The 11896-nt window shown below is 38.5% G+C and overlaps 1 protein-coding gene across 1 annotated transcript; it reads left to right on the top strand.

Moving 5' to 3' along the window:
- The first annotated feature begins 7418 nt into the window (after nucleotides 1–7418).
- Nucleotides 7419–9073, top strand: LOC103704327 (E3 ubiquitin-protein ligase PUB23-like). The gene has a single exon (XM_039131669.1). The coding sequence runs from the start codon at nucleotides 7670–7672 to the stop codon at nucleotides 8915–8917; it is 1248 nt and encodes a 415-aa protein (XP_038987597.1). The 5' UTR covers nucleotides 7419–7669; the 3' UTR covers nucleotides 8918–9073.
- The last annotated feature ends 2823 nt before the right edge of the window (nucleotides 9074–11896 follow it).

Raw genomic sequence — 11896 nt, 5'->3', positions numbered from 1 at the left:
AATGCGAGCTGCTGTAGCCTGCTATTATGATGGGCCTCGCCCATTCTACACCTGGATGGCGATATGTATGATGGGCTTCGTGTCTATGCATGTCGTTCTTTTTATGTGCAATGGTGTGAGAGAGCAACCAATATTAATTCGATAGAGATGATGATGGAAGAGTTACTAATGTTAGACACTCTAGCACCTGGGGAAAACGCTTATCAGGGGTTTGAACGTGCATGGAAAGGCCTTCAAATGAAGACAAACTGTAAGCACTATGTTAAATCATGGTTCGTCGTAATGATACATGGGAAGGAAATCATAGCCAAGTTTAATCATATCATTTGACGAATATACCTTTATCTTTGGAGTTTAGATGGTGTGCTCATGTTATTTCTCTCCCTTGAGTGAAAGTGTAGCTTATATGAGATTGCTTTTGTTAAGGAGGGGGGCATTTGTATAACGATGCTATAATTAACATGACAGAGGCTCAAATTCCATGGACCAAGACTTAGGCAGTTTCCGTTGTAATGATCTTATGGTATGATAAATGCAGGCTTCTTTAATTTTTTTTTTCCTTTTACAGTTGAACTAATTGAAGTATATTTTTATTAAAACAATGATATTTATAAAGCACCACATAAGTTGAGACGTCAAGGCTACGGCATGGGAAACTCTAAGTCCCATGAATGAAGGCTCGAGTGAAACAAATTAACCACACTAAGAGTATTTAACGTAGTTAATTTATAATACAAATAAATTAAACAAATATTTATAATAATAAAATTATTTTAAAATTAAAATATAAAAGTATAAAGTTATAAATAAAAATAATGTAGATTAACTCAAGTTTGAGTACATTCTACCAAATTAAAAGAAAGTAAACAATGCAACGGATGGAGAACACCTGCTAAACTTGTCCAAATGATTACGTTCTTGTAATGACGTGCTATATATATGAGACGATCTAATCTGCGGTTTTATTCACCTCTTGATGCACAGCTCTTGCTTTCATTCTTGAAAAGGTGCCTCGTGAGGCACCAAAACGTCACTCTCACAGCTGAACTTCGCTCGTCTCTCTCTCTCTCTCTATGTGTGTGTGTGTGTGTTTGCGTGTTTTTTTTAATTATTTTTTTGTACAAAGATGAGCATTTAGCTTGATTCTAAAACAAAGAAGATTACGAAGTCCGAGAGTTACATATTAAGATTACCCATACATGCGGATAAAAAGATATAATAGATAAACATCCACATTAAAGAATGTATAACTATGATCAGCATATCAAACAGTAAGAAAAACACCATGCTAACAGCAATAGGGAAGAAAACTGGCTCATAGAATTCAAATAGCTGTAAGTCGTAGCAAATTTCCTGATAGCCTGAAAACAAGATAATATAAGCACAGCTCAAAGAATCATAGGGCCTTGCACAGTTGCTAAAGATACTTCCTGAAGAACTTGCAAGGCTCCCTCTGAAAAGTGATCCGGAATCGTCTTTCCACGAGAGCTGTTCTTGAAGGACGAGGACTAAGATCCCATTGGAGTGTGGGGTTTGTGGTGTGGACGAAACGGTAGACCATGCCTTATTTCAGTGTACATGGGCTAGGGTGACTTGGCATCTGGCAGGGGTTCTGTAGAAAGTGTAGAGCCGTAGGACCAGTTCTTATAGACCAAATGTTGGGGCTCAGAGTCCCCGATGCTTCGTTAGGAAGCGGTTCTAGCGATTTGTACGTCGTACCAGATCTGGTTGGCCAAAAATGCTTGAATCTTTGGCGAATGGCGTATGTCGCCGAGACTTGTGGTGGAGAGTGCTTGTGTGCAGGCGGCAGAGTTGTATCACACCATCCCTATTGAAGGGATCTTGATAGCTCGGAATATCTGGGGTTCCTACTCTGCTTCGGCAGCATCTCATACACTGTTTTTCACACCTAGGAGCCTCCATCCCCGAGTTTCCTCAAGGTTAACTTTTATGGGTCAGTCTTGAACAGTAGCATGAGTGGCGGTGCGGATTTTGTTATTCGAAACTCGTCTATCAGGATTATGGCTGCTGGGGGCAGTCAGCTATTTGACACTCCGGCTCCGAGTGCGGAGCTGAAGGCTGCTTGGGCGAGTCTTCTCCATGCCTAATACGTGTTATAGGCTAGGTCCATTATCCTGGAGGGTGACTCAGCCACCATTATCAGTTGGATCCGGGGAGGGTCCAAGGGGTAATGGTTGTGACCACCCATTGCTCCAGGACATTTGAGCTATGGTGAGGGATGGAGGGGCCTTCCAGGCCAAACATGTATACCGCAAAGCTAATAGGGCTGTGGATTGGGTGGCTGTTTATGTAGCTGCCACTCCGGTAGTGTCCTGTGGGCTAGAGATGGAGAGTTGCCCCTAGCACTCCGAGGTATCCTATTTTTTGATTTTATTGGATGTATCCGTACTCGTCAGGTATGATCCACCCGTCCTAAAAAAGAAAAAAAAACTTGGAAGGATTTCAAGATAATTCTAAGCAACCCATGAGAATATGTAGAAAATATCCCGTAGATAAATAGATCAGGCAGGTTCTTATGAGAAGCATAGCATAAGAAATTTATAATGTTACGACCGCAGCAAACGTAGAGACATTATGGTTAATAAAATCGGACAAGACAGAAGGTAGATAAAGCCGTATTAATTTCCTAAGTCTGCTGCTATAATCAGCTTGATACTATGATAAAGCAATATGTCTCTTAATGTGTTCACTATGTCCATTAGACAATATAACTTAGATTCCTAGGTGCACGAAAAGATTTGGAATAACATCCAATATGGTATTGTAACCACCATTAAAATCTTTTTGGTCTCCTCTCAATATTGTATCTACAATAATAGAGAAAAGTTTGCAATTGCCCCAATGAATTATTTAGTGTTATGATGGTATATTATAACAAAAACAATAATTGCTATTTAAGTCTCGGTTAGCATCACATTTATTTTTACATTTTAAAAAATAGAAAGACATTTTTATTTTATTTTTAAATTTAAAAAATATGAACATGTTTGTATGATGAGTTATTTTTAAAAATATAAATATGTGATGGCGGTAGAGGTAGTGGGACAGCGCCAGTAGTGCTGGTGACTAAGATATAGCGGTGCGAAAGAAGTGGTGATGGTGGCAATGGTGTGGCAGGGGTGGCAACAATGATGACAATATTAGTGGTTGACGATGGTGGCAAAAGTATTGGCAATATGGTTGAGATCGATAGTGATGATAGTGTGGCAGTAGAAGCGGTAACGATGTGGTAGAGTGACGAGGGTGGTAATGGCAGCGATTGTAATATGGTTGATAAAATAGTAGTGATGGTAGCTAGAGGCGGCAGTGGCAATAGAGGAGATGTTTATGATGATAGTCAAAAAGGAGTTTCTTATTTTTGAAAATAATAAAATTAGAATTTCTTACCCTCATTTTCTAAAAATAATTAATATAATTTTTAAAAATAAAAATAAGAGCACCAAACATGTTGTTTGTCTCGACTTATATGATATTATTTTAAAAATAAAAATAATGCCAAACAAGCATTAATTTGTACATTTTTTAATAGAAAAAGTAATTTTTAAATTCAATTTTAACCAATTTTCTCACCAAAAAGTTTGTACAACATGAAAATAATAGTTTTTTACTTAAGTATATAGTGTTTTAGAAAATAATGTCATTATTCTGAATTATCGTTCGGTACTTCTCATTATGCAACCATTATAGTAGTCATTATAATCATTATTATTTTAGTACTAAAAATTTTAATTAATCATTATGGGACAAATAATGGTTATTATAATCATTGTTATCAGATTCAATTGGAGGAGATTATAATAGAGTAATACTGTTATTTGAAATCTTGGTAAAGAACATGTCATTAAATGTAATATATCAGTTATGCAACATATGTGGTTAGGACGAAAAGAAGGTTTCAAATTGTAGAGAGAAGAAGACACAATTTGGACTAGTGGTGTTTTGATTTTTAGATCGTGTTAAATGCGCAAGAATCCGTGTAACTGACGACAGCAGACTTGTGCATGGGCCACTTATGACGCGTTATAGACACGCTATAATTATTGCCCAACGCTAATGCTGTAATGGCTTGCTTTAATTCTCGTGATGATAATTGGACATGACAAGCATGGGCCATGGCCCTTCTGGCCACACATCTTATCCGAGACGACTACTTTTAGTCCAAGTCAACTGGACATGGGCCTACTTTTTATTTTTTTTGTTTTTATTTTTGTTAAGACAGATGGAACATATCATACGTGCATGGATGCATCCAATAAAATTAAAAAAACAAAATACTTCGAAGTGCCAGAAGAAACTCTTCATCTTCAGCCCACAAGATACTATCCGAGTGACTGGTTACATAAGCAACCATCCAGTTTGTGGCTCCATTAGCTTCACGGAAGACATGTTTGACTTGAAAAGCCCCTCCATCCCTCACCATTGCCTAGATATCTCGGAGCAAAGGGTGGACGCAACTGTTGTCCCCTGATGTTGCATTCATTGGATGCAAGATTGAGGGATTTTTTTTTCTTTTCTTTTTTTTTTGCGGGGGGCGGCCGAGAAAAGGAGGATTGAGATTATAAAATTTCATCAACTATAAGTGTTTTCTAGATATTGCTAATAAAATTGTTCTACTTGAAGTGAGGATCAAAAATCACTTGTGAAAGCAATTCAGAAGTCCAAAATGGAAAAGGCTACACTCAGGACCTATTTAGGTAATATAGCAGGATTGAACTGAATTTGCTGCTGGATTCATAGAATGGGCAACCCATTAAGCATGAGGCCTATCAAATCAATACCTTCCAGCTCGAATCAGTATTTTTTTCCTGAAAACCAATAGGCCTGTAAGTTGGTATTTAATCTACGACTTGGACAAGGTCAGAATTGGCGGGCAAATTGACTCAATTCCTCCAAAAATATTGAAATAGATGTTAAAAATGTTATATAAACCTATCACAAGATGTCATATTAGGAAAATCCTGAGTTTTCTAGTATAGTTTTTATTTGACTTTAAATTTGCATATTAGTATATATTTTTTGTAGTATGCCATTTTGTACTTTGTAGATGCAAAACTGTTCTTGCCATTAGACTATACTGATTTATTAGTCTTGATGTACTTCTAGGCCAAGGTGGATTCTAACTTATGTTAGTTAAAGTAAAACAAATACTGAATTAGTGTGATTTGTTATTTTTATTTTTGACCTGCAAGGAAACAAATTAATCAGTCGTAGCTATATATTTTAGATAAATTGAATTAAAAAAAAGTTTACTCATATATATAGTATGGTTACTAGATAAATTGAATTAAATAAAGTATATGCGAATCATATTTCATATTTTTACCCTAAGAACAGTTAGGTGTGCTAATAGATAGGTTTATGAATTGTTGTTCATTCTGCCAGCTTGAGTTAAAAAATTTCAGCTGGCTTTAGATAAATTTCAGGCATAGATAAATCTCTACCTACTTAAACCCCGGTCCAACTCAAAGTAGGACTTACCTAATGGTTTTTGTGATGTGCATGGTGCCGAACATTTCAGTTCACCCTAGATTTGGTTTAGGTTCACCCTAAACCCCAAGACTGAACCACTAGCAGCCTTCCTAACAAATCTAATCATATTACTTTCAGTAGATGTTATGGTTCTATTTGGGGGTCATTCCCCTTCTCTTCGAACAAATGAAAAGACAAAAAAGAAAAAAAAAATCCAAAAATATATGAGAAATGCTCCACCTTGTCACTCTATTTGTTTCTGCCTATCCTCCATATGATTTCATATCTCCTACCAATCTCTGTAACATAGCTATTGAAGGAATATGGTGGTGTTAGGAAGCAATTTTTTTTGTGTGTGTGCGCGCGGCTTATAATAGGATTATTTTAAATCTATTTAGTTCGAATACATCCAATTATATCACAAGAAGGAATAAAAAGTAAATGAATAATCCATCCAAATAATACTATCAGAATGATCTGCCATATAAGTCGCATTTGTATAGTTGTTCTCCTTGGATCCAGTTTGTTGCTTTATTTTATATATATATATATATATATATATATATATATATGCTTTGTACTATTGTGCATATGTTATGTTCCAAGGAGAACAACTATTACGCTATTAATTTGAGTGAAATGCCACCTAATATGATAGGGATTGACACGGTATTCTAATCCAATTGGAAGATAGTTGGACGCACGTCATCGCATTTGGCGCCCACCGAATGCAAATACGAGTCTCCAAGTTGGACCATGGAAGCCACGTGATATATTATTTTTTCACATGCCTTATTTGCTTTTTGTTGAAAGTCAAAGCTCAAAAGAACGGTGAGAGACGGATAAGCTTATCCCCGCACCGAGACGTCGGCAATGATGAAGTAAACGGCGTCGGCGTTCCTGGCTAACGTAGATCCAGCTGGAGGGATTCCATCACCGCCCTTGAGAAGAAATCAAACTCTATTTCTTTATCAAATTTTAAAATCTATTCGGATAAAGATCAACCAGCTTGGTGGAATTTTTCCTTGGCGTGATAAGCACACAGCTATAACTATTCATTCACTTAACAAAATTTTATAATTGCATCTCCGGTTGAAATTATTCTCTCAAACATTTGATAAGAATAGTAGTATTTTTTAAAATATGCAAGGTTGGTTAGCTAATCAAATTTTAAGTCATTGAGATGCAGTATCTATTATCATAAAGCCATCCATGATCAAAGAACATGGAAGCGATAACCACTAACTCGTAACTTATAAGTGATTCTTGAATTGCTCATGATTATGTTAACCCATTTTTTTTGGTGAATGACCACTTTGATTTTCGCAAAAGAGAATTATTTAATCAAGCAACAAGAAAAATATTCTAATTATTTGAAAAAAAAATATTATTACATGGAGGTCATGTCCATTCAAATTTTTCCTTGACTGACTAATGAACTAATTTATTAGCAAAATATGCAATTACAATTTCTTTGTTGATAAGTAAAAGACAAAATTTTTCGGTCCAAATTAACTTCCACTACTCAGTTCTTTGTTTTAGAATCCAACCACAATATGGTACACAATGGTGTGGGTCAAAGTTCATCTATTCTCCATGACGGTGCCCATATGCGAAGATAAGTAGACCAAGGCAGAGAAGATAAAAAAAAGAGCTAACGAGGAGGTCAATAGAAGAAAAATTCAGTGTATGGATCCAGCCGCAATGGGCTTCCACGTTAACTTGTCAACCCTCTTAGGCATATTCCCGCTTCTAAATTACATACGATCACCCCAAAATGCCCTACTAAAAGGTTGAAACTTCCTTCCCAGAGCGGCCTCCGCGTTGACCTTTTATTTTCCCCTGGGGGTTTGAATCTTTCCATCTTCAACTCCTCCCTCTATAAATAGAACTAATCTTTTTTCAACTCCCAACAACATCCCTCAGCTTCCATCTCCCCAGAGACAACCTTCTCCCTTTTAGGTGCCTTCAATCCAAAAAAAAAGCTGTCCCAAAGTTTTCTTCTCTCCCATCATCTTCTCATTTCTCTTCTTAATCCATCCATTTCAGCTTTCAAAGTTGTCATCTTCCCATTAAGAAATTCCATCTCCTCTTAAAGCTAGCCGATCTCTGTGTTGGTATTAGAATACCCCTTCTAACCTTTCCCCGGCAAAAACTCCAATTCTTTTATCTGGTTTTAATGGCAGAGGTGGAGATCCCATGTTACTTCCTTTGCCCTATATCTCTCGAACTTATGAGAGATCCAGTCACCCTCCCCACCGGCATCACCTACGAGCGCGACAGCATCGAGCGGTGGATATTCTCCGGCAAGCACAACACATGTCCGGTGACCAAACAGTCCCTACCGGAGTGCGAGCTCACCCCGAACCACACTCTCCGGCGACTAATCCAAGCATGGTGCGCTCTCAACTCGTCGAACGGCATCGAACGGTTCCCGACACCAAAGCCGCCGATCGACAAGGCCCAGATCGCCAAGTTCATCGACGATGCCAAGCTGCCTCATTTGCAGCTCGCTTCCCTTCGAAAGCTCAAAGAGGCTGCATCCGAGAGCGAGAGGAGCAAGCGGTGCGTCGAGGCTACTCCCGGCGTGCTCGACTTCTTGGCTTCCATCGTTAAGAAGAACTGCTCCACTCCAGGTGAAGAGGGAATGTTGATCCGCCATGGTGTGGAGTCTACTACTGCTTGTGATGAAGCTCTTAGCATTCTTTGCTTGCTTCAAATCTCCGAGCAGCGCCTTCTCGACTTCGCCGTCAACAACGAGGACCTCATCGAGTCGTTAACATCCGTTTTGCGGCAATCAAACTACCAATCGCGTGCCTACGCAACATTACTCCTCAAGTCCATGCTTGGAGTGATTGCACCGGCCAAGTTGGCCGGTGTTAGAGAAGAACTCTTCCAAGAGATCGTCGATGTGCTTCATGATCGGATTTCGCCCCAGGCTGACAAAGCAGCACTGCAAGTCCTTGCTGGGCTTGGTCGATGGGGAAGGAATCGAATCAAGGCAGCTAAGGCTGGTGCTGTGCCAGTCCTAATCGAGCTGCTGCTTGATGAGCCGGAGAAGAGAGTATGTGAATTGGTGCTTGTGGTTCTGGACTGGGTTTGCGGGTGCGCCGAAGGGAGATCGGAGCTGGTCGGCCATGCGGCAGGCATCGCAATTGTGTCGAAGAAGATACTAAGGATTTCAGAGCTGGCGAGCGAGAGGGGGGTGAGGATATTGAACTCGGTGGCGAAGTTCTCGGCGACCCCAGCTGTTCTTCAGGAGATGCAGCAGATTGGAGTGGTGTCCAAGCTGTGCTTGGTGCTCCAAATGGATTGTGGGATGAAGACCAAGGAGAAGGCTAAGGAGATCCTTAGGTTGCACTCAAGGGTCTTCCAGAAGTCACCTTGTTTGTCTCCTCGGTTCCTTATTTCGTATCCTTCTTCATGATAGATAGATGAAAAGATTAGGCTATAGAGGGAGGCTAGTCCAAATTTATGTACATGATCATTGATTCAGTGGGCCTAAATTCATGCCCCTAAAGGCGGAAACAACACTCCGAGAAATGTTTTCCATCCTTTAATTAATGGTATATATACTTTGTAATTTGACAATGAGTTATTATTGAGACGGGAAAAGAAAAGATGGTGAGATAAAATTTCTTCTCTTTATTATTTTTATTATTTCTTTTTTGCTTCAACTCATGTTCTTCAATTAATGTTTATAAAGATACAGAAGTATTGTACTTCTATAATAAGCTTGGTACCTGTACCATTGGAATTCATGAACAGTTATCCTACCTGCATGTGAATGTATGATATAAAATTTAAGTAAACTATTTGGGGTCGCTGAAAAGGCTGGATCAAAACTTGCATGGAGTGCTTGAAATGTTTTGTTGACATGGCTTTATATTGGAGGAAATAATCAAACGAAGGAGGCCTCAATCAGCAGGACCTTCTTTAGCCCTTCTTATATATTTGTCTTTTTTCATTGCCTCAACTGGATGCTCAAAAAATGGCCTCGAATGATGTAATTTTATTATTTTGTGAAGTTAAGAAAGCTTCGTAAGCAACCTATTTCTCTTGAAAGCAGAGTTAAGCAACTCATTCCTTCGTGTCTGTTATATCATGTCCATGTTCTGCTTACCGGAATGGATCATCGCAAATATTGACTGAATCAGAAAATGCCTGTGCGAGGAGCCAGACGAGGACATGAGAGGGGAAGAAAACTGATTTATTAGTTCAAAGTTTGAATAAAGAATGAATCAAGGGAGTAAGTCTTACCACCCCAAGGGAAATGAACATCTCTTACTTTCCAAACGGTGGTGCCTCCTCCAGATTTTTTTTTTCTTTTTCTATTTGCTACTCGATAAAATAGTAGGCAGCCTATCTCAAATTTCTTTAGTAGGCAGCCTATCTCAAATTTTTTTTTTTTTTTTTTTGCTAAAAGTCTCAAATTTCATTTAGGAATTCTTCTATGAACATGATACCTGGCCTCTCTATACGTGACCCAAGACAATCCTTAATAACCTAGAACCTTACCCAAAATGGCTAGCCAAAAGATATTATTTGGGTTTTTTGGTTCCGTATATATATCCAAGATCTACCTAGCGAATAATCAATATGAGACAAAATACACACCCGCATGGGTCCTCACATACTCCCCCCATTCATTGCCAGGCTAAGGGTTTAAATCCATTCAAATCTAATCCCAAGCACCATAATTGGCTCGTGCTTAGTCTTAATAAGCTCGTACTGTAGTGTATTCTAGCCCACATGAGTCGTGGGTCATGGGTAGGTCGGCTCTGATACCATTTGTCACAACCTAGAACCTCAGCCAAAAAGATTAGACGAAAGGTATTTTTGCGGCATCGGCAGACGCGTGCCAAAAAATTTGTAACAACCTAGGACCTGATCCAAAATAGTTAATCAGAATATATTATTTGGATTCTTTGATCTTATATAAGTACTTAAGATCTACCTAGTGAATAATTGATGTGGGACGAAACATACGGCCGCACGGGTCCTCACATACTCCCTCCATTTAAACCCTGATATCCTCGTTAACCTAAAGCTCCAAATCCATTCAAATCTAATCACAAGCACCACATCGGTTTGTAGTTAGCCTCAATGAGCCCGTGCCACAGTACCCCCTAGTCCACATGAGCCATGGGCCGAGTCTGCTTTGATACTATTTGTCACAATCCAGGACCTCACCCAAAAAAGCTAGTCAGTTGGTATTTTTTGGCTTTCACAGTCCTTTATAAGTACCCAAGATCTCCTAGTCAAATAACCGATCTAGGATAAAACATACGCCCACATGGGTCCTCATATAATCGAGAAGATATTGGATACTTATATAGGACTAAGGAATCCAAAAAATACCTTCTGACTAGCCTTTTTAGGTAAGATCTTGGGTTGTGACAATAACATAGCAATGAGTTATATAGATAACCTAAAATTATAATGAGAGCCTGATAAAAATAAAATACTAGAGTCCTCATAAAATTATAATCATAGAGTTCATATAAAAATAAATTTTTTAAATTTCTATATTTTCACCTACATTCCTTATAGGAAGGGCCTCCATCACTAGGTCAAGAAAAAAATATTATAAAAGGCAGCATATAAATCTTTTAAATTTCATAAAAATCATAATTTTCGCTTAGGGTTGCCCTAGTGCACTCTCTACCTGGCAATCAAAGTGAAATCATAATTTTCTTCAAAAGAGTGTAGTAATGTCTTAAAACCACTTACTTTACAACCCCTTTATTGGTTTCAATCTTTCTGAGCAGCATATGCTTTGACTTGTGAAGGCCATGGCAATGATTCGAGACTAAAATGTCCCCACAGCTCTTCACAACCACATGATATAAAGGTTGTTTTGTGGCCTCCATGCAGTCAAATGGGAATACGTGATCCGACCCAGGAACCCTCCCTAGTGGTCGCTCTACCCTTTGAAGACCTTCAACTCCCACGAAGGACCACCCTTTCGAGCTCAACTTCAGTAGAAATGTCAAGAAATGTAGGTCGAACGAGCAGGTGGACTTCATGGCTTCACGTAGCCATGTCTTTCGAGTTATGGAGGGATCTCGACTCATTTGACTAGGTGCTTGTAGAAATTGCCTTGTACCCTCAAGGTCATAGCCTTCTAATGAACAAAATTACTCCAATCTGATCCAAACTAGGGGTATAAACGAGCCGAGCAGCTTGCGAGCTGCTTGAGCTCGACTCAACTAGGCTATTTCCAAGCTCAAATAGTAAAAGCTTGCAAGCCTAGTTGAATAAATATATTTTTAATAATATTATAGTTATTTATAATATATATTATTAATTTAATATTTTAAAATATAAGATTATGTCAAATTGTGTTTGAACTGTATTTTTTAATTATGTTTTAAGCTCAAACTCGAGATCGAGTGTGGCTCGA

The sequence above is a fragment of the Phoenix dactylifera genome, chromosome 1, assembly GCF_009389715.1.
Source record: "Phoenix dactylifera cultivar Barhee BC4 chromosome 1, palm_55x_up_171113_PBpolish2nd_filt_p, whole genome shotgun sequence".
Taxonomy (NCBI): domain Eukaryota; kingdom Viridiplantae; phylum Streptophyta; class Magnoliopsida; order Arecales; family Arecaceae; genus Phoenix; species Phoenix dactylifera.
Note: the sequence above shows the minus strand (reverse complement) of the source record. Positions and strands in the feature narration are given on the sequence as shown.